The 24,075-nt window shown below is 42.6% G+C and overlaps 1 protein-coding gene across 1 annotated transcript in view; it reads right to left on the bottom strand.

Moving 5' to 3' along the window:
• Positions 1-7,495: 7,495 nt before the first annotated feature.
• LOC146195976 (uncharacterized) overlaps positions 7,496-24,075 on the bottom strand; it is a 118,291-nt gene continuing 101,711 nt past the window's right edge. Inside the window, exons 29-34 of the mRNA XM_084596890.1 lie at positions 23,760-23,838; positions 22,536-22,581; positions 21,112-21,188; positions 20,396-20,498; positions 10,363-10,437; positions 7,496-8,376 (exon numbers count right to left, since the gene is read on the bottom strand). Of these exons, the coding sequence (XP_084453016.1) occupies positions 8,303-8,376; positions 10,363-10,437; positions 20,396-20,498; positions 21,112-21,188; positions 22,536-22,581; positions 23,760-23,838 (454 nt within the window). The 3' untranslated portion in view covers positions 7,496-8,302. The remainder of the gene's footprint in view (positions 8,377-10,362; positions 10,438-20,395; positions 20,499-21,111; positions 21,189-22,535; positions 22,582-23,759; positions 23,839-24,075) is intronic.

The raw sequence follows: 24,075 nt of genomic DNA on the forward strand, positions 1-24,075 counted from the left end.
TGTACCAGGACGGGCGAGTTTGTGAGGGCTGCATTTAGCTCAGAAAAGGCATGAGAATGTTCTTGGCCCCAGCCAAATAGAAGGTCGTCCTTCAAAAAAGGGTGAGTGGACGAGCCGTCTCCGCAAAGTTGGAGACAAACCGTTGAAAATAAGAACGAAGGCCACAAAAACTACGAACGCCACTGGTACAGCGGGGTGTAGGAAATGCGCTTCCAGCAAGAATTTCGTCGGAGTCCGCTTGAACGCCGCTGGCATCGACCAAGTGTCCGAGTTCCTTGAGTTTACATCGGCTGAAGCTACACTTCTTTGAATGCAACTGAAGGCCAGCTCTTTAGAAGACTCCAAGAATGGCACCAAGGCGATGAATATGGCTGTCGAAGGTCAAATAAAAGTCAATGGCATCATCAAGATAACATAACCACGTCGTCCATTTGAAACCGCGTAGAAGAGAGTCCATCATACGCTGGATTGTAGTAGGCGTATTACACAGGCCAAAAGGCAAAACCTTGGATTGGCACAGGCCATCGGAAGGGATGAAGGGGGTCTTCTCTAGATCCCATTCGTCGACCGCGATCTGCCAATAACCGGAACGAAGATCAACCGAATAGAAATAACTGACACCGTGCAAACAGTTCAGGGCATCATCTGTGCGGCAAAGTGGGTAAACATCTTTCTTCGTAACTTTGTTGAGGTGTCGGTAATCAGCACAGAACCTCTAGGTATTGTCCTGAGTTTTACGAAGCACGACAGGTGACGACCAGGGGCTGCTCTATGGCTCTATAATGTTTCTTGCCAACATCTTGTCCACATCATCTTGTAAGACGCGACGTACAGAAATGGTGACTCGGTAAAGCCTTCTGTGAATCGGGCTGGCGTCTCCGGTATCGATACGACGAGTAACGAGGGACGTTTGCCCCAAGGATCGGGTACCAAATCTAAAATGTCACTGTACGAAGTCAGAAGGCTCGTCAGTGCATGAGCACAATCAAGACACAAGTCAGGAGCTACCATTCTTGATATGCGGGCCGCCGTTGGTGCGGGCAGTGCAGGTCGTGTTGATACTTCAGCGGTAGGGTCAGGTAAAAGTGCAGACACATTAAAGTCAGACAGTGGAGTCAGTTCTGTGACAGAAATGAACTCTGGAAAAAACTTTAGTAAAAAAAGCTGATGTTCAGGACTGGCATATAAGTGGTTATTCGCTACGTGGACGATATTGTGAGGTAGGGCTATGCGACGCTGCAATGTCACGTTGGTGAAGGGAGAAACAACGTAGTCGCCATCAGGAATGGAGGCAAAAGGTGACATGAGCGAAAACACAGCGGCTTGAAGAGGCAGGAGAATAAATGCAGCGAAGCGAAGACGGCGCGTTGGAGTTTCATGAGCTTGTTCATCAGGACAGAGCGGCAGGTCTAGTTGAAGCAGCCCAGATGAACAGTCAATGAGAGCAGAGTGTGCAGTTAATACGACGAGTCCTAATATAACGACTTGAGGGAAATTGGTGAGGACTGTAAATAACACAGGGATGTTGCGGCTGAAAATGCGAATGCGTGCAGTACATATACCAACCACAGTAACTGTGCTCCCATACGCAACGCAAACTGTGGATGAGGTGGCGGGTGTAGGGGTTTTTCTCAGGCGTCGGCGAAGCGAGAAACTGAGGACAGAAATGTGGGCGCGCATGTCAATAGGTGCAGAAATTGAGACTCCGTCCACAAGAATATCAATGAGATTATGTCAAGGTGCGGGATTGAGAACCGAATTGGCAGTTCGGGTCGGTATGCAGCGTCACTCCCGGGTGCTGCATTCGCTAGTTTCCAGAGCAGGCGCCAGCGTATGATGGACAGGAGCTGCGACGAAGTAGCGGTGAACGGGATCGACGAGCCCGGTGAGATGGAGATCGGTTAGAGCGACGAGCAGTTGGGACTGTTTCGGTGCGAGGCTCATCTAGTTGAGGAGGAAAGTGTACAGGTTGATCATAGGCGGGGCGGGTCTCCTCTGGATGGTCAGCAAAGCGTCGAGGTCCATAGTAATACCGCCGGTCAGGGTTGTAATTGGAGCTATGGGTCGGGAAGGTGTGGCTACGGCAATACCATTAAGTGTGGCTCGCTCGACATCAAATGAACAGATTCGCCTGTCGTCTGAGATCCGCCAATCTGCAGATTTTTTACCAAGGTAGTGACGGGGGGCTGATGGTTGTAGCAGCCACTAAAGGAACGGGTTGCGATGGTGGCGGGAATGGCACGGGGCTGAAGGTGAGGTCGACGTTTGCAAGTTCCTGGGGGCAACGGCCACAGTGTTGGGCAGGGGATACGGAAGTAGTGCAGGAGTTAGGGCCTCGAGGTCTCTCCGGACGATCCTTGTCGCGGTAGTGGGATGAGAGGGCTGATGCAAAGGTGCCAGGTCATCGCAGGATGATGCAGCCGCCGTGTTCGGAAGACGCTCAAAGGGAGGTACGAGATGTGTTTGTTTAAGCTGCTCGAATTTTCGGCAGACTTGAAACACCAAGTCGATGGTAGAGACATCCGTGCAGAATAGGATATTGAACGCATCATCCGCGATAACCTTGAAAACATGCCCTACCTTGTTGCTTTCCGGCATGGAGCTGTTGAACTTGCGATACAACGCAAGCACGTCCTGAATGTAGGCGAGGTAGGACTCCGTGGGGAATTGAACACGAGAAGAAAGTTCCGTTTTGCAGCCACAGCCCACCCAATGGGTATCCCGAACAAGTCCTGAAGCCTGTTCCTGCAGATGTCCCAGGGTATGAGCTCTTGTTCGTTATTTTGGAACCATGTTCGAGCTGTTTTTCGACAAACAGAAGATAATGTTAGCGAGCATGATGGTTTTGTCCCAGTGGTTGTTATGACTGCAGCGCTCATAATCATCTAGCCAGTCGTCAACGTCTGGGTTTTCATCGCCATTGTAGATGAGAGGGTTGCGAATATTTGTGAGCACTACTGGTTGAGGCGATGTTTCCGCGGTTGTAGGGGATGCCTCTGAGGTCATCGTGGCTGTTTTTGACGTCGTTGCGATCCCAGGTAGCTGGCGTCTGCTGCGCAAATCAAGCTATTGACAACGTAAACGAGCTAATCGGTGTGCACGGGGATCTTAATCCACCTCCACCAAGATGATACGTAGCGAAGGCTAGTCCAGGAATCCCCTACAGGTGATGACAGACGACAAGAAAACTTTCTATAATAACATCAGAGCTTTCAGTAGTTACAACAGAAAAGTGTGACAGAACTACAGACAACAGAAAGCTACTACAGAAAAACTACAGAACTACAGGAAAATCTGACGTTTACGACAGAACTACAGAATATTCTGTCGTATTTTTGACATGGTTCTGTAGTTTTTTTCGACAGGGAGCCTCCGCGATGTAGTCAATCGTGTTCATGATGATGATCGCCGTACCCTTATCGGCGGACTAGATGCTATGTCGCTGTTCTTCGCCACCTTCTTTCTTAATGACTGGTGAGCACCAATTGTTACTTCTGCTTCTTCGTCTCTCACTCTGGAGTCCATTGTCGGTATACGTAATATATATATATATATATATATATATATATATATATATATATATATATATATATATATATATATATATATATATATATATATATATATATATATATATATTCCTCGCTGCTTTGTTTTCCTTACTTTAGGTATTCCTTGTTTACGTTAGAGAATATTCGTTTTCCTTTTGTACTCGCTGATTGTGTTGATACCTTGTGCTCTAATAATTATTCATTTTACGCGTGCTTCACTGCCTAAATTGTCTAAATAATTTTACGCCGCTCCTTCTCTGACCACCAAAGGTGTGCAGCACTGAATATATAAATAAATAAAACTAACTTTTTACCCTTCTCAGTTTTCATCGGTCATTCCGAACATTGCTTATTGAAGTTTTTATCGGTGCATGTTTGCATCTTCGTTTAAATTCGTATCAGATGTTTCGACCTTTACCTCTAACCTATCGCGCTTTCTGCATACAAAAATTGTGAACGGAGTTTATCTTCTAGCAGGTACGCATGAATACTGAGAGAATTCATCGTGGAGGATGCCAGATAAATTTGGACCATTAGGGTTCTTTAATTTGCGCTGACATCCCACTTAAGGGCTTTGATACTTGACGGAAATCTAAACGTAAGCACTATGGCCTGATTATGCCCTGCAAACTATGCATTAGTACTTGAAGTCCAAAGCCATTGAGTTGCCGCTCAAGATTTCCAGAGGCTGAAGATAGCTGGTATACCTGGTGCGGCGCCAACTGTGTCTTTTTTAGGACGATTTATTTTTAGCATGCAAATAAATTGCAGACTTCACGTTTTTGTGCGTACAAACAATTACATAAGGTTTTCCTTCAGTCGCTTGTTTTAGATGAGTGTGCCATGGCACATCAGTAATTAAAGAATGGTGGGTTTGCACACCATGGTAGAGAAATTTGGCGAAGGAATCCTTTCAGTGGATAGATTTAAGAGTTTACCCTTGTTCATTTGAGGCAGTCATGCTCGCATATCTAGCAAATTTTGGTCTGCCAGGGGAGAATCTTGTACATAGAAGGTTTTGCAACGTATGTCTATAACTATTGCCACTCTTCACAACGCTCAGTGGTGTTTCACAATAGGAGAATTCGGCATGTGTTTCTGAGTATCTGAATATTGGCAGATGGGCTGCCCCCTATAAAAATAAAGGAAATACACTATAATGAGGCAAAGACAAGATTGATGGCCATGTTCCCCGGCAAAGAATATTTGTCTGGGTCGCAAGGGCGAGGAAGGAATCTTGCAAACTATGGAGGATATGGCATGTCTTGTGCTGGCCTTCAATTTTATGTATGTGGGGACGGAATGTGCGATGGAGAGCTTTAAGCTGCTTATGCGCAGTTAACGAATTATTGAAGCATCGTCAACACTAGTCTCTGTCAACAGTATGGAAAAGGGCTCGATGTTTATACTACCGGGCTAGTGATGCCTCCCTCCGTCAATGGAGTCTTGAACACAAGGTAAAATGTTGGGAAATCATTCAACATTACATATTGAAGCCTCGGCTGGTGCTCCCACCAGAACAGTCATTAAATAATACGGAGGCAGGCGCGTGGAGACGACTGCAAACATGTAGGCACCCACTCCGATTCCTGGCGAACCACATGTTCTCAGATGCAAGATCAGACAAGTGTATATGCTCAGGGTTGAGAGGTTCCCTTGGCCATATAATCTGAGAATGGACAAATTATCCGGGGTGGGAGCTAAATGTCGATTCTTAAGAATTCTGGAACACCTTTCTGCGTAGTTCGGACTCTGAGCTCCACCTCGTCCGACTGGCTGAAGATGCCGCCGGTGACACAAGACCTAAAGATCTATCGAGCCGATAAGCCTCCAGACTTCGCAACGAAGTGCCGCAAGGGGGGGGGGGGAGGGGATGGATGTGCAAATATTTTCGGACAAGCAAATATTTTTCATCCTCCACCTCTTCCATCTCTTTTCCTCTCTGATACATTTCAATTACCCTGACTCGTGAAAGATATAGCCGCATGATACGTTAGAATTTATGTTTTACACACCCAACCCTTTGCGCCCTCTGCAATCTGCTCTTATATTGTCCCTCCCATTACTCTAGGAGGCTCTCGATGTCCATAGGCCGCAATGCATACCCTCCCATATACAATTAGCGTTCTTAATTCCAGATGGCGTATAAGTGGTTAGCGTTCACATTCGCACACAATCTTCGCTTCCATTCGTTCAAACACTGCAACTATTATTTTGTTGCTAAAGCAACACTACGCCAGCCAGCTCGGCTCATCGCTTATGCTCGTATGCCGTAGCCGCAAATGGCAGGAGCTGCCAACTTGGGTTCCTCGATTGGCTTGGGATGGTTATGTCAAAAAACAGCCTGCCCGGACCCTGATATTCACGTCACTTCTATAGGCCCCTAGGGCACATTCATATGGCTTGGTTAAAGAGGGACTTTATATGTGGACTGGTAGCGTAGGCTATCACGTCATACCCTTAAAGGCGCAGCTTAAGCGTCCCCATATTAGGATGCGGTGAACGCCTTTAAAACCACCACCTAAAATTTCAACTCAACTCTGATTGTGTTCGATGCAACGCTCAGTCGCCCGCTACCAACACTTTCGCTCCACACTCGGTTCAGCAACGTTAAAGCCGTTTAATTTTTTCTTTCTATATCGCGATGGAATTACATTACATTACATCTTTTTTTTTTTTGTTAAGCTCCACGTTTCACCAGAACAGTTGAGAATTGGTGCAATAAAACTTGTTACTGCCTTCGACATACCAGTAAGCTAGATGATGTTCGCGGCCTTGGCCAACAGGCGCTACTCCACCCCATGTTACTTCCTTCATTTAATTTAAGGCGATATAATTTAATTCCTCATGCTCGCGGATTGTGTACGTCCTTGAGTCCGTTCGTCGGTCCACCCGCCCATCCGTCTGTCCGTCCGTAATGCTTTCGTTACGTGGGAGACGGAAACTAGTAGCTGACATAGCCGAGCACTAGATGGACGTAGAGCTTGCTGGCATTACGTTTGGCAGGAGCTGCCAACTCGGCCCTCAACTTTCATACGGGAGGGTGATATCAGAATCATCCTGACAAGACCCTTCTATTCGCGTTATCCCTAGACCACGCAGGTACCTTAATACGGCTATGTTAAGGCGGGGCATTATGTGTTGGCTGATAATTTACGCAATCGCATCATCGCGAAGGTGGGAGTGAAAAAGAAAATAGGTGCCGTAGTGGAGGGCTTCGGACCACCGCGCGATGGAGGCTTTCGCCTCGTCGGAGCTTGGTTATCCAATGTACTCCCTATAATTTTTCCTCTTTCGTCCAGAGAGCAACGATCACTACCTACCTTAGATGTATTGCCTGAACGTTTTATGCCTCATAGCTTGCCGGCACATTAATGTGCCATCGCTGGACTCTACTGTAAACGTCTTCGTACTGAGTTTTAGATCCACTTTCTACTTTAATATCAATGCCTTACGATCATGAGCTTGACATTGTTGTAGCGCAAGCTGGATAAAAGCAGTGGCCTTGTCCATGGGTCGATGTTTTGAAAGCCTGATGTGCATACATTGCAGGCAGATTGGGTAATGCGCGCTGCCTGTATATAAACCACTTTTCCCCGAATGATGTGCTATCTGCTAAAAGCGTTCGCACAACCGGTCAGTAGCGGAATATAACTTAAATGCTATTCGTAGGCTAACATGTCGCAAACGTAAAGCATGCAGAAACTGCAAATACCAATTCAGGCAATTTCCCGTTGTGACCTAGATTATAGATGGCAACGATTGAATATCGACTTCTTTCTTCGCGTAGCAACTTCACCTGAGCAATTACTGCGGGGCAAGAACGACTGTAAAGTTGAAAAACCAAAATTAAGTTGACCCTGAGGGCGATCGGGAAGGCAGATATTTTGAAGACAAATCTAATGTTCTTGGTCCGTTTTATAAAGGCAAACAAAAACTGCCACCCAGTAGTCTCGATTTTTATTCGAGCCAGTGCTATGTCAGATATCACAGGTTTATCTTCGCATGCCTCAGATTATGGCTATGTTTTAATATTACAGGTTTATCCGCCGATGCCTCAGATAATAGCTAGGTGTTGCAACAGTGATGAGGTCATCGCAGCAGACTGCGCGCTTGGTGTCACGTGTCGTAAATATTGTGCCACACTTTCTCGCACTTGATTTCTTGTTATCCTCATAATTTACCCGTTACTCCCGCGTTTCAAAATCATGCTGCGCCTGTAGCGTTTCCCTGTTGGCTGCACAATAAGCACCGATCAGAGAAGACTTCGCATGCCTCGTACATGTGTCCAATAGCCGATCAGCGCATACATGTGCTGTATGCGCTGATCGGAAGGAAGCTAAGGGTGTTAAAAACTTCGTTGAGACCCAAAGTGGCCGTGTACTGCGGCGTGGCAAGCACCCAAAGCAGAGTCGCATTTTTGAAGGCGCTCTTAAATTTCATTCCTCTATTTCCACTCCGCATGGGAACCGGACAAAGGCTTTGCGGCCTATATTGTAAAAACATCGTCACTGAATAAAATGAAGCACGAATGAAGTGCGACCATCTCCGCAGCAATGCATGTTCGCCGAGAGCACATAATTAAACTTCCTTTTTATATATTACGCACGCCCCACACAAGGGCTTTCCTAATGTTTATTGCTGGACGCTAACAACAATTAATTTGCACCAAAATAGTATGTTCCTAAATTCCCAGAATGTGAAAGTATTGGAGCTAGTCATTACAATAGGCAGCACTTCTCGCAGGCATCTTAGTCATCCTCTGTCGTGGGCGGTGATATTTTCCGGATGACCCCGGTGTTTCCATCCAGCTGGATGTAGTCACCTAAAGAAGTGGATAGAGAGCATTTATTAGATATTACCAGCACCTAAAATATAGCTTCCGCATTCGTTACTGACACTCACAAGATTTATCGAGTACTCTGTATGAGTAGAAAAGGGAAATTGACTCGGATTTGTTTTGTGTATCGGAAACTAGCAAAGCAGACCGGTCAAGAAAAAAGGAGCACACATTGGTTGAATAGACTAACAATAGTGCTTCATTAGTTGAAAGACAGGCTCCCAGTAGTTCTAGCAGAGTATGTACAGTGCATTCAAAAACAAACCTGAATGAATAAATATAAACAGGTAAACTCTGGCGACAAATCTAAGCATTCATTTTTTTTGCGATCGAGCACATGTTGAGTTGATGAAACAATCTCCATTCATCTATATATATTCCGAAAATTTCACTTCCTTTTCTGCCTGGTCAGTTGAATGAGACTTTGCTGTGAAAAGTTGATATGAGTAACACCTACGGCAGTGAGAAATGCGCTGCATCAGTTGAGTTCAAGAGGAAATTGCTGCGCATCTTATCACTGAAACACGGCAGCTGGAAGAATGTAAACCTTTTCATGGGGGAGGAATTTTACACGCCACTCGTGTGATGCATAATAATCATTAAGTTCTAAAGCCATGCCATGGATCCCTACACGTGCTTTTTGCACAAGCCTAAGAGCTTCGAAGCACGAAAGTATAAAATATTAATCCGTGCCTAATCGCTACTTTATTAGTGTATTCTTGAGGTATTCATAAGGGTGGCTAAGAAATCCAGTGTGCAGGACGTAGCATCACTACTCTTTCATGATATGTACCACAGACGTAATGTACGAGACGAGTCGTCCTGTAAACGGCAAGCTTTACATTGTACCGGGGTGTCATGAGACCAGCGGCGAGAACATCGCACCTTCTCGGACCCTATAGAAACAAATTTTTCTTCGCTATTGCTGTAAGTGTAGCTGCTGCCCGTGTTTTGCGAATGGCCGTTTATTTCTCAGGATCGGCAGCAGGGACGAACGCCACATCTGGATGCATGGTGACGTTTTCATCGGAAGAGAGTTAGTTTGATAACCAAAATTATTGTGTGCTTTAGGTCACTCGCAATATAAATTCGGCCTGTGCAACAAGGTCGGTCTATTGTCAGTTTCGTGGCGCATGCCCTGAAAGTATGGGCGTGAAATCCAATGTGTTTCGAACAAGCGTAGTCATTAATATAGGCATCTTGCGTATGCTTTCCTATTATAGTGATTTGCATGTTTAACTTGTTTCTAAACGGCCAATATGTTACCCTTCTGCAGCGCGGTTGCTCTTTTTTTGTCATTTTAAGATATGAACCACTAACTCAGATAGTGCTAATCTGTTACCGGTTTTCTCTACGACAGCTACTTCCTAAGCATTTAACTTGGAGTAGGTCTGTCAATAACTGAAATATTCACTCTTTGTTACACAGTCCCTTTCATTTCCCTACTGGAGATGTTTGAGAGTGCGCATTCGGGAACGGAATATGGGCAGGAATGTCAAGGTTAATGTCCTTTCTCACTAATATTTCGGCACAACAGAAACAAGCTTCGTACTAATGAAACGGCCGCTTTAAAGCTGAGCTGTTTGGTGTACTGCATGTAAACGATATTTCGATGTTTAGTCCTGACCTTGCTATAGAAATACATTGGGCTGGACATACATTTAAGATGGGTAAACACAAATCAGGCTTGCGCTAAATCCAGGCTCGTAGCAGGAGGGAGATTAAAATACGTATGAATTATACCTGACCTAAAATAATGTCGTGTGTATTAGGTGAACTAAACGCACATGGAAACAAGTGTTTTGCTCTATTTGCCATTTCCAGGCCACAATTCACTTAGGTTTATTTTGATAATTTAGATTAATTTAGATTAGTATAGTAAGAACCTAGATCGAAAGGTAAAACAAAAAGTCATATGAGTACAATTCATAACAATGACACGTTCTGTCGCAAGTAAGATAAAACATGTACCGGTATTCAGCATCGAAGTGATCCCTTCGATTCCAACCACGCAAGGCAGGCCGTACTCGCGAGCAACGACCGCTCCTGAGGGGGAACAGGAGAAACGCTCGGGTTATAGCGAAAAATAATACATGTAAACCACAGACAGAAAATAAATAAACAAAAGGGGCGTATCACTAGAAAGAAAGAAAGATGTTTATCTTAGCAAGCGCGTTTTTACTTATGGCCCGGTAGGCCGCTGATAAAGCGGCATAGTTCTCAACAATCCGCAGGTTTGGCAAATACGTTAGTTATGTAGGGTTTATGGCGCATATTCAACTGTGGCTATGATAGTGCGCCAGATACAAAATTAGGTGATCTGTTATAGTAAGCGCATTGATGTTATGATACAATAAAATTGGAACATTTTATTTTCCGAAATATTCAAGCCAGAAAAAAATGACGAGTGCTTGTTCGCCTAAATACAGTGCAGAATGAAATGAAAAGCGTTGATTTTAAAATACTGTAAAATATCTTTGCTAAGTTAATCGAAATGTGAACATGAGATTGAAATGTGAATAACTTTGATCTTATAAAGACACATTTGACACACAGGTTTGTATTTTGTTTTGTTAACAAGAAGCTATAAGTGATGTGTATGTAACCTATGCGTACACGGCATAAACTTACTTTGATAAAACGTTCCTTATGGCGCATGATTTCCATTCTCCCAAAATACGGTTTACAAAATGTGGCGTATTGTTTTCCTCATTTTTTCTAACAGCCTGCCACTTAAGCTCTCAGTTTGGTACGTGCTAACGTAATGCAATCCTTTAATAATTTAAACAGCGCGAACACGAAGAAAAATGACAAGATAAAAGAAAGCCACAGTACAAGCGCTGACTCACTACTATGCCTAAGCCCTTTACTCCAAGGCACAAGTACCAACTCGCCCAACAAAGTATCTTAGTAATGCAATCCCTAGGCGGCAAGTTCGAGTGTTTTATTTCCATTCTGGCTTGTGCAGCACGCACGGCTGCTCTCTCACTCTCCACAATGCCAACAGATTTTATTCTTTATTGTTGTTTGTATGTGCTAAGAATGTGACATCCGAAAATTGAAGCTCTCGTTTGACTGTAAGCGGGGATTTGTTAAGATATAGTGTGGGATCGGCTTGTAGGCTTTGTCTCAAAGACCAGAACCGCTACTGTTTTCTGGAGAGAAAATCTGAAACGGTTTTTATCGGCCCAGGTAGCCAGTTTATTTATTGTCATTTGTATCTGTCACTTGCAAGTAGATAGCGCTGGAAGACGCGCGTGCTATTTGTAGGTAATCTACGTAAATTGAGGACATTATCGATTTTTGAGATTACTTCTCTATCAAGTTCATTGTAATGAAGAATAGAGTCGTGCTGAGGATGCAAACCTGCATGGGGTACACTATTTCCTTGACTAAAATCATTGGAGAAAGTTGCGACTATGCGGGCTCTGAACATGCGGATGATCAGAAAGTTCAAACAACTCAGCATTCTGCCGGGAATACGCAGGTCCGCTAGGTCACTGAGAATACCGAACCTTCATTTGGGATCGTAGACCTTCATTAGGTGAAAGATGACTCCGATACAGTATGAACGCTTCTCGGACTTTGTTCTCAAAGCGGACAAGGTGCTAGGTTGTGCAAAGCTCTTTTAAAACCCACATTGGTGTATAACTAAATGTAGGCGGTACTGAAGTAAGAAGAATAGTCTGTCGTTTACAATGCGTTCAAATAATTTTGGCATACAGATAGTGAGTGCTATTGGCATGTAACTTATGGTACTACTTCGTGGTTGTCCAGGTTTTAAGAAGGGTACTATAATTGCCTCTTTCTAAGCTTGAAGAATGTTTCTAGTCATCCATACCTTATTTGAAAATTTTGAAAATATTAGCACAGCCTCTAGAGCAGTCTCGGAGAGGTGGGCAAGCATGGCCTAATGTATATTGTCAGGCCTGGAACTGTTTTTTTAACGGATAGCAGCACTGTATTTAACCCCGGAAGAGTATTGAGCTGATTGTAGATTTAATTTTGTGCCTGCTTCGAAGGGGCGTTTTTGTTTTTCTGCAGTTGCTTTGTGCTTTTGGGATGTGTGTGTGTGTAGTTGTATGAGCTTACAACTGGTTAAACGCTTACCCAATATGTTGGCCTGCTCTTCCAGTGTTTGAGTACCAGGTGTTGCTGGCATCGGAAATGTGAAAGGAGTAAAATTTTCTGTGAATTTCCCCACCTGTTCTCACAGTTTCTTTGATAACATCGAGGTGTTTGTTGAGGATATGCACTGTCTTGAGGCCCTATTTGCGTTGCATCTAATGTATCGTGCTTTGGTTCTAGCCTTTTTGAAGGTGACCAAGTTTTCTCCAGGGGGATATATCTCCGAAATATATCAGAAGCTTTCTTTTGTTCTTTTTTGGCCAAGTTTTATTCTTTTGACAATCACACCTAATCTGTTTTTGTGCAAACTCAGACATTTGTGGGATGGTTTCTTCTGCAAGAGATTAGGCTCATTTCAAATTTTACGTTTATCTCTTCCATTGTAAGGATTGTGGAATATTCATTTTACAGTGTAGCCTTCGTTCTGAAAATTGCCCAATCGGCGAGGTGAATTTGGCTGTGCCGTAGTGTCGTGGGGACGATGGGTGTAGATGATGTTACGTTTCAAAACGCAGGTAAGTGGTCACTTTCCAAAAGATAGTCTAGAGCATCAAAGATACAGTTATTAAATATTGATGGAGATTGAAACCTACATCTATGCATGTTATGTTGCCAGAGCTAGGGAGCAATATGTGGCTATTCCCGTGGTCATTTAAACTAGTTTATCTGTAAAAATAAAATCCTATCTGAGGTATCCCCTGGCTTCCCCAGAATGTGAAGTGCGCGTTAAAATTCCCAGTGATCACATATATGGCGCAGGCAATTGTTTAAGATGTGTTTCAAAGTCATGCATGGATTGTGTAGTGTACTGGTATGTTCTCGGAGCATATTGCTATTACAATATTGCTTATTATGCGTACTGCGACCGCTGTAAGTATGTCTTTAATGTTACCTCTCTTGCTGGGAGATCGCTTTGCGTTATCACATTAACGCCCCTTAGATTCAGCTAGCTTGTACTCAGGGTTTCCGGTAAATATAACTTTTTATTATGTTTGTGTGCTGTAGCTCAAAGTTTGTTTCCTGTAGACAAACAGCTATAGGTTTTGAGTATATCGGTTATGTCTGCTTAGTTTTTATGTACACCTCTACAGCTTCACTGTGTCATGTGCGCCATCGTGATTAACTAGGGATTTTGGAAGGTTATTTATTATCAGTAGCAGTTACTGGTGGTTTCTCGTTTTCTCTACAGAGAGGTTCGCCGCCATTGCAGCGGCGGCGAATCAGGAGTTGAATCTAGTGCCATTCTCGTGGCGCTGGATTTCAGCGGAGACGCCGCATATGTGTGTGTTTTGGATGGCTGCAGGCTCTCGATGACATCCATATCCTCCACCGTGGATGTATAGGATGTTTCTCGGCCACAATTGCCCGCCGCCTTCGCATGCATCTTTTTTGCTGGAACCGCGGAATGAGACCCTGCTCCAGGGGACAGAGTCTCTTTAAACAGCGGTTGCCTTTTAAAGCGAAAGCCTTTAATGGCTCATGCTGTCGTGGACAAAATATGTCCCGCTTTTGCGGCGGCTCTGATTGGCTGAGGCGGGATAACGTCATAGAGGTATCGACCAAATCACAGAGCAGCCCCACAGTATTCGCGAATGCGTTTCTTATATGGCCACATGTCAATAATTGATAATTTACAAATTAGCGGTAAATAATACTAATTGATTATTTAGGTAATTCGTTATTTAACTAATAAGCGAATATTGAATAATATTTAGGTAAATAAATGTTCACCTACTAATGACAAGTTAATAAATAAATATTGGCTAATTAAATAATTATTTACTAGATACTGCCAGTTGCGTAGCAGAAAAGTCCCTCGGAAATTTTTTTGTGGGATGGGGCGACAATTCCAGATCATCACGCTTGTTCTCGATGTTTGTTGCCAAGGTGGCTGCTGCTGAATGTGGCGCCTGAAGGCCTTCGACTGGGACCGCGTGGGATTGTAGGGAAATGTTCAGCCCTGTCGACTGTGTCATCGCCTTCTGTTGTGGAGACCTAGATGTCGACACCAAGTCCACGGGATCGACCTGTCTGCCTACTGAAACCATGACGGTGACGGTTCTCGAGTCACCGCTACCCTTTCTGTTGGAAATAGAAACGCTTTTTTACCTCAATGCAGGGTAATATTTTTGTCTCAAAGTTATCATTTTCTTTTCTGTTTCCCGGATTGTGTACGACCTGGAGTACGCGCCATGTGCGTCATTACAGTTGATGCTTTTCTGTGTACATTCACATCTCTCTTCAGTATGTTTCTCATTTGCTGTGTCTAACATACTGTGTCTAAAGCTCCGGCATTTGAAACATTCTCGAATTCTCGATGTATACGTAACTTCGCAATTACGGCGTGAGGCGCCAATGAATTCAGGCAGTGTTTTGATATTGATGGTTATGACTACGCGTTTGATATTGATTTCAACATTTTGCCTCGTGATGGCAATTCGTCGGGCAGCTATTTTTCCTTTTTCGGCTAGTTCTACTATTCCCCCATTAGTACTTTGTAATTGTTCGTATTCAGAAATGACATATTTTGTTTAGTTCAGGGTATGGTGCGGAGTCACCTTGACACTTATGTCACCTAGAATTTGCAAAGAAAACAGTTTGTTCCTCTTTCTTCGGTGCCTATTTCTACGAGCATATCTCTAGTTCTGTGCTTTTTAATTTTGTAGTTTTTGCCTACGCAGTTCTTCAATATTTCGGAAATGAGAAAACAAGATAGCTACTGGCGCGTCGGTATTCGAGTGAATAATACAAAAACTGAGGAAATGCTTCTGCTTACTATGGCATGATTTTCTTCGCATTGGTGCGACTCTTTCCAGAGGCTGATGAGGATTTGTTGCTGATTTATCCATACGGCATATACTGTCTAAAGGTTCCTAATGCTAAGTCGCTTCTGTTTCCCCCTTATACCCTTATATGCCGAGGAAGGTCCCAGAGATTCTCACCTGGAACAATGACAAGGTGCACGTCGGCCGAGGCTTGACCACGGCCTTGAACGCCACCGTTTATGGTTTTTTGTCTCCACCTTTTAACCTATTGCTACGGTATCGATGACATCTCAGTATGGGGGCTAGGTTCTGTGGCTGCGCCAAGCATCAAACCTTCGTTACACAAGATGCCCCTGAGGGTGGTTTGGCAAATATGAATGGAATAGGTAGCTAATAGGCGTTGTATAACTTATAAAGCTGGCGAACTATAAAAAGACTTGCCATTTTGAATAGAAGCGATTCTTCGCTGATAGAGTGATAACAGAATACTTCTGCGTAAGCACTACAAAGTGTCGTTGCGAAGAAAGACGATACGTGCTTGGTTACGGTAGCATCCCAGGGTATCAAAACAGTAAGGTTTCCAGGGGGTCCACACCCCACTTCAATAAACGTTCCGAAAGTTCGTGCTTCTCTACTCATCATCTGGCTATGTCAAATTTGTGTTTCTTTACGAAATTGTTTTTAGCTCATAAGAAATCATGCTTTGAAATTTCGTAATTGCGACACCAAACAACGTTCTAACAACGTTCTATTTTTTTACACCTCATGTTTTATTGAGCGTCTGCTGTTTACTGCCCTATTGATTTGTTCTTTATTCTTAGCTGTAGAAGTTTTGAAAAGCCTTCGATTTTTTTCGCCTATATAAGCAATTAACACTGTGAGCAAATTATGCGCAATTAATTGCGTTTTACACACAGCTTACCTGTGCTTTTGTGACATGTCACGTTACCATCAATTATTTATTGCCTAGAATCAAGGAGGCAATGTCGCGTGGTTATACTGTGTGGATCGGCGGTTCGAGTCGCTAGCAATATGCCAACAACATGTATAGTTGGATGGCTTGTAATCATGCTGCCAATGATTACAAGCTATCCACATCTAGATAGCGGATATCTTGTAATCATGCTACAAATGATTTTTAGCCCCATCTAAACAAACAATGTTCGGATAATGTGCGCCCTTAAGCCTGGCCGAAGTCACAATTATGGCGAGTTTAAACATTGGTTAAATATAATGGATAGTATTCGGTGCTTTTTAGCGAAGCATACACTTGTTAAGATCAAACTCGCACTTTATTCTGAACCCTTCCTTGTGAAAAATATTTCTTCTTATCCATTTTTAACGCGAACATTTTTTGCTGTCGAAAATGTCCTCCATGGCAGACGATGTTGCCGGTTATGAGGGTAAAATCACTTAACTCTAGAAAGCTAGTTCTTGATTTTGTACACAGACGTCAGCTATAACTGGTGCAAGAAACTCACCTATACGCATTTAGTACAAAGAATGCAAATTGTATCCTTTCGCATAATGTTTTCCTTAGTAACTGGTTTAATTTAGTTTATGGGGGTTTAAAGTCCGCCCTGCGGCGTTGATGCTACGGTAAAATGCCCAACTACTATGCTGAAGCATCCGGGTTCAATCCCGACATCCGGCGGCTGCGTTTCAATGGAGGTGAAACAGAGCGGCATGCGTGTGTTGTGCAACGTAAGTGCACGTTAAAGATCCCCAGGTAGTCAAAATTATTCCGCCGTCCTTCACTACGGCGCCTCTGTCTTCTTACCTCGCACCTTCCTCTGATCTTTTATTGCGCTGTTCAGTCGTCAAAACAACAAATGTGAGGATACAAAGCCTTTCCTTTGCTGTGAGCCAAATATTATTTATATTGTTATGATTTATTAACGTCCTGAAGTGACTCGCGATGAGAGGAGCCGTAGTGAAGGGATCCGGAAATTCCGACCAACTGGAGTTTTTTAACGTGCGCTGACATCGCACTGCACACGGGTTCTTGCTGTTCGCCTCCCTCAAAAGCGACTCTCGCTGCCGGGTTTCAATCCCGCTGCCATGGGTTCAGGAGCCTAGTGTCCTACCACTGAACCATCATGGCGGGGCACCCTCAGTAACTGTGCATTTTGGATGTACGTTACCTAAAATAGGTAAGTAATACTTTGCAGCATATTCAATTAAAAGTAAAGCCTAACTGAGCGCACCATGCTTTCGGTTTGAAAATTAACAACTAACAGCACCTGCTTGTTATATCTGTGGACTTCAAAATAGGTGTGTTAGGAATAGCTGACGATTATTATTGTGACCGAAACTTGTCAGGCAACCAAAATTCAATATTGTGGCTACAATGCTGCTCCTACATTTTTCTGTGATGTTAGTAGCTCTGAGTGCCGAGGGCTAATAATATTGAATGGTTGCAACCCTACTAAGAAAACTGTAGCACAATAAAAACGCTAAAATCGTAAATATAAAACGTTTTTCCAGGATCACAGTTCGAACTATTGGTTCCTTCTGCTCTCATATTTCGCCTGCACTAATGTGCCTCTTATAGAAAGGATGAATGACTTGAGGCTATTTAAGAGAACGTAAGTAAAATCTCCCTCTCTTGCATTTATAATACATCTATGAATGAGGAATTTTGTAATATATACTTGGGGGAAAACTAGGCCTCTTTGTTTGCCAAGATAAAAATTAAGATTCCCAAAAGAAAATTTTAATTAAGAGGCGTTATCAGATTGAAACAATAGAAGATATAAAGTTCTAATAATTATACGCTACACAGCATGGATCACATTTACCCCAATACTTTTCGAGTAATAGCTCTCCTGCCATACTAGAATGAATAACAAGTGAAGTCCCGTAATAAACTATATATATATATATATATATATATATATATATATATATATATATATATATATATATATATATATATATATATATATATATAATGTGTGCGTATTATTTTTATTACATTTTCGCTAATAGACTAATATTTTCTTGTCAATGTATATGTTCAGTCTCTTTGCGGTAACTTTACGCGATTTTTTAGGCGTTTATTTGCACATTACTAGCTGTAGTTGGGCCTCAACAGCATCCTATGGACTGCATTCAATTTATATTCCAATACCATGCTTCCAGCGTATTATCCGTGCCTCCGTTTGGCGTAAACCAGTCGAAAGAAACTACAAAACCATATCAAAAATACGCCAAAATGTTGTGTAGTTCAGTGGTTTTTCTGTAGTATATCTTGTTGTCTTAAGCTCTGTAGCACTTTTCTATTGTAACTAAAAGAATGTGTGATGTTACTATAGAACGTTCTGTTGTCACGACAGGTTTACTGGCAGAAACCGCACAGAAATTCGGTCGTAACAACAGAAAGTTTTCTGTAGTTTTTTCTCAGTGGAAACCTTTATTGTTGCGTAAGCTTGGGGAAATAACCATTGAGTGATCGCAGTACTTTCAATAGAAGCTAAAAAATCCATAAACAATATGGAAGCCCAGAAGGGAGACAGCCGTGTTCATTGGAGCGAGAAAAGAGGAAGCAGGTAATTGTAGAGAAGATAACCTTCTACATCGGCAAATAGTTAAAGAGAGAAGACAGCAGTGAGACAAGCATTGGGGCAGTCAATGAGCCTTTTTAATATTTGATTGGTTTACAAAAATGGAGGGTCCAAAAATAATGTGCTTACTTTTACGCATCATCTCCAGCGGACCCTCGATACACTTACATTAGGACTCTATCAGTGCACTCATTCTAAATCAAAAATTGCATTTAGCTAATTTTCACGCATCAACAGTTTTTTTTTTCTCCACTCATTATATGGGAAGAAATTATTTCCGCCGTGTGCTATTAAAATATTCAAAATGACCAAATTATTGGGTCTTGGTTGCATAGTTACCTTTGTCGGCTGCGGAACAATATTACGCTGAGATTTTGACCATCCCTGCACGACCACAAGAAGTAATCAAGGCACTTCGTTTTCACTGGGTAAATACAAGTGGGTGCCGAGGTTTAAGGTATGAATCAGTATTCACTACCAGTACGATAACGATACTGTGTACTCCAGATTTAAAGGTCTCTGATAGTCTCGCACATGTGCTCGTAGAAAATTCTTGCAGTACGCGAGTCAGCATCTACATAGCGGATAGATTTCATAGCATTTTGTCGAGAATGTTTTGTGCGCCGAGCTACGCCTAATTATATGCTACAATGCCAACGGCCCGACAATGATCGATTGAGTTTTCTGGTATATAATTTGTCGCGGAGGAATACTTTAGGGCGTCGTGGCTCAGCGTTCAGCGAGGGGGCGCTCGGAATACTTTTATTCAGTTAATGTTGAAGCTACGCACTTACTTTTTTTGGAGTTGCTCGCAAAATTGGGAGGCGACAGAGAGGAGTTCTCATAATGTGGCTACAATACGCCATATTATGTACTCTTTCTAGCTTCAGCTATCAAAGAAATGCCATGTTTGTTCTCGTGGTGGCTTCCAAATGCTTGACAGTCTCTAATAGGCTAATGTCACAATACGTAATCATAATAGGTAGCTAATGGTTTCCTACTGCCCGTGAGGCAGTATGAAACAAATAGTTATATAGTTGAACACCGTACGAGAAGGCTTTTTTTGCCATTTTAAGCTATCATGTGACTGCCAAAATATAAGCTCGCATAACTTTTTATATTAAAGTAATGTCCATGCTTTTTGTGAAAGCTGTCGGACATACTCTAAATGTGATATAATCACTGAAGAAGGAGATGGACATCGTTTTTGATATTCAGTTCGCTCTTTGATGCACCTTATTCACATTTAACTCCTTTGAACTCTCCATATTTATAAGCATGTAATGGAAACATATCATATATACGCTTGCCAGTATCATGTTATTGAGACGTCACGAACTTGCCGATTAATCAAGATTTTTCGCCCGCGGCGAGCAACGGTGACGCCAGCTTCTCTGCGGCTATCGATTCGTACGCTAATCCGTAAAATGCACGGCTACGAAGCAATCACTGCGGGAAAGGCTCTCAATAACATGAAGTATACCATGCAATGTCTACAAAATTTCACTGAATTCTTCTTAGGGTAATTCAGGAGCAGGAACTTACCGTGAGAAAGCGGTCCACCCATTTCTGTCACCACACCCGCCAGAAGTGGAAAATAAGGCGTCCAACCAGTGTCTGTCGCCGTGGCGACGAGTATTTCACCTTTCTGCATGAACAATGGTAAACGAGCATTAATTAGGCTGTGAATAAAACAACCATGCGCTGAAATCTGTGAGCGGTGGATGACTGCACCACCTTCACCAGCAGCTAGGCGAGCTAAGCTAGCTAAGTAGGGTAGGTTGGAGTCAGAAATCTTCCTTCGAAGAAGCTGTAAAGGAGGTGAAGAGGGTGTGACAGGCAGTTAGCTGCATGTTGGCCTATATTAAGTTTATAAGGTATATCTGTTCAGTAATTTCGCAACCAATTTTTAACAGGTGAATCTGTGCGGTCGATAGAGTAGATAAGACGAAATTTCGGAGTGCTGATCAATGTCTTACTTGTATCTTCAGTCCCTCGTCCAGTATTTACAAGGGCTTATTCATATAAGGATATGTACGAGCTCGACTGTATGACATAAAATTAGACATCGGCTTTAAATAAAGTTTCTCTTACGCTTTCTTCTGACCCTAATATTCTCGAGCTGCTTTCAAAATCTTCGTTTAAGGAAAATGGGGCATCGGGCGTGCAGCTGTACTGGATATTACATTTGCGAGTTGGAAAATGGGTATAGAAGCTGCTACGTCGATGAACTGTAGTAGGAACACGGGATGATGCTCTACCTGTATCAGATGAGCCTCTTCAAAAGTCGTTGCCACACGAACCTTGCCCTCCGCAACACCCTGAGACATTGGGTTCCCTGGAAGACGTCGGCGGAGAAAAAAGTGGGCCATAGTTCGCGTTCCCATGCCTTAACAAGAATACGGTGTGCGATCTGCGTAGCACTTTATCAGGTTTGCCTCATACATATCAGATGAAATGCGTGCTTACGCAGTTCTTACTCGAGAAGTTATCTGCTTCCGCTTCAGACACTTCAGCGTGGTAGAGGCGGGTGCTTAACTGCCAGAATTCACAGCGTTTATGGTACATATTAATTTAAATATGCTTTTCGGCAGTCTATGGAAGGCGAAACGTGCGTATAGGACAGAAGTTCTGTTTTAGAACCGAAATTTGCATGTGCGTTTAAAGTCGGGAGATTTCTTCTTGTATAATTTTAATGCACAGATAGGATATGAATGGTTTATATTTGGTATCGATTAGGGAAAGTTTCAAGAGGTATGATGCTCATCTGCGATATCAATTTATCAGAAAAAAATGAATTCTAGTGTAATTAACCACTGTGTATGGCAAGGCAGTAAAAAAAAAAAGAAAAACCATATTTTGACCTTCTGACATTTAACGATGGTACAGAGCGTATAAATAAGAACACGCGCTGAGAAAAACAGAATAGTATGAGCAGAAAGCTATTTCGAATAAGTCAGCACTGCGTACCTGCTACCGCTCTGCTTGTATAACGAGACTAACTATTACAACACCGTGAATATGGTGTTAGAATATAAATAAACGTGTCTCTTTCGGCGCCCGGCGATAACAGACTCCATTATGTGGAGCTGTTGGTCGTTGGCGCTGTGAGAACGCAGAGTGTGGATTCAGCCTTAGACTCCCTCGGGGCCTTGCCCTCAAACTGAAAGAAAAAACCGTTGGATACAAGCGGAAGACGACTGAGCGTTGTATGTGTTTTAAAAACTATTTCGAAAACTAGTCCTTTATTTGTATTCCCTGTATACGTCTGGTCTCCTGTGTCTCCGCAGTAGCCTAACGGCACCAGCATCGGATTGCAGCCGTGCTGCAAGCGGCATTGCCGTCTATCCGCCTCTGTCCAAGCAGCAGCACAAAGATGCAAGCATTTGTGAGAAATACAAAAGTCCAGGGCACCTAAAATATGAAGTCTGCGTGGGAACTTAAAATAGCTCCAGAAACAGGAGTCCAAAAGAGCTGTCGAGTCCTTACCTGGAACTTCATGTCTTTCGCTAAATATTGTAAGGTGCGCCTAGAACGCTAATTTGTTCGGAAATAATACTTTTATTCAAGATTTCTTAGCACAGATGAAATGACGAATATTTGCCATCACAAAGTAGCGACCTGATTGAAGTAACGCATCATTCCGTTAAAGAACCGATAAAGCCAAAATAAATTATGTACTTGCCTTTGATTTCAAAGTCGCCCTCGATGGGTTTTCTAGTTATTTCAATCTGAAAAAGATGACGTGTCATAATATCAAGAGCAAAGTGTAAACACGGAAGCACTAAGAGAAAGCAACACTTGGTTGCTTTAAGAAATTTGTTCTTTTTGTAAATGACTCGTAGGAAGAAAGCGCTACAGTTTATATCAGCTTATATGAAAGCATGAAGGAGTGTTCGGTTCCAGACTTTCTATTTGTGGCGGAATTACTTCTTGGTTGCCCCTTCCATAAGAAGGACGTAATGCATAGTATAAATGATTTTGCTTGATATATTTATTTTTGAAATCTACTAATGATTTTTCTTTAATAAAAACACGTAGGATCTGACAGCTGTCGTTCCGTCTACAATACTGCAATCAGAATGTATAATCAGAATATTCATCTGAAGCATGTCCTTAAGAAACCTGTGTTCTCCTGAATGAATAATAATAAAACTTTACCTATGGCATTGAAGCAGGTGTTAATGTTATCATCTATCAAAAATTATATTAGTTATAGTGAGCGAGAAATTGCACATTTAACGGTTTTGCTTTTTATCGATGGCTGCTTAGCTTATAGCTGATGACAATTATATATCACGTCTTTCCTTCTCTCTTACTGAACAATTATAGAAGGAGCAAGAAATAGCAGCTGATTCCTTCAGTTCATGGAAATGGTCATTGCCTTCTGCACTTCAACTACGTAACGATCAATGGCTGTTGGTCCCCTAGCAAAATATAAAGCTGCATTCTTTGTTGCCCTCTTAACGGAACCATTGGCTTCCAGAAATTGGGATATGTTATTCTCATTTCGCGTGTAAATTATTGAAGACGGGAAGGGTGCCAAAAGTTACATACTTGTAAGTAAATATTCTTCTAGATTTATATGTAAATTGTTTTTCTATTAAATTATTTAAGAATGCCCGTATTCGCTCTTAAATACTGCAAATGGTTCTTGTGTGCAGTATCATTCCGTATTTCAGATGTAGTGGGAGAAGACGCGCACGAGAAATTGACTGCTTGGACACAGGAATATATTTTTTTTAAATCTTAGCGCTGATATTCATTTCGAGCCTGTCTTGGTGTTCCTCAACCCACACTGCTTTGCTCCATTTTCCAGTCGTTTCTGTAAAGTATCCAACATAAAATAAATATGAAAGCTTTGTGTGCGGAACTGCGGTTCCGATAAGCAAAACAAGTGAGCGTGTACCGGCTCCGGAACGCCGACGAAGACAGCAGGATAGCGATCCATGTCGAGTTTTGCGTGAATTCCCTTGCGTCGCTGAGCCCTGGAAAGACGCCACCACATACAACTCTGAGCGAATATGTTACGCGCAAAGTGTTTGTTAAATTTTCAAGGAACATATGTATTCGTTGGATCCATTAGCAAATATGCTCAGCTCTTTATTGGCGCTAAGGAGTTACAACCATTACAATAATTTCGTGACGTTCTAAATTTCTTTAGGTGTCACTAGTATATGTCCAGCCGTCAATCGCCTGCAAGATGCCTGCTTATTTCGTTCGAT

This window comes from Amblyomma maculatum, chromosome 3 (genome assembly GCF_055883805.1).
Source record: "Amblyomma maculatum isolate TAMU_Amacu chromosome 3, ASM5588380v1, whole genome shotgun sequence".
NCBI lineage: Eukaryota > Metazoa > Arthropoda > Arachnida > Ixodida > Ixodidae > Amblyomma > Amblyomma maculatum.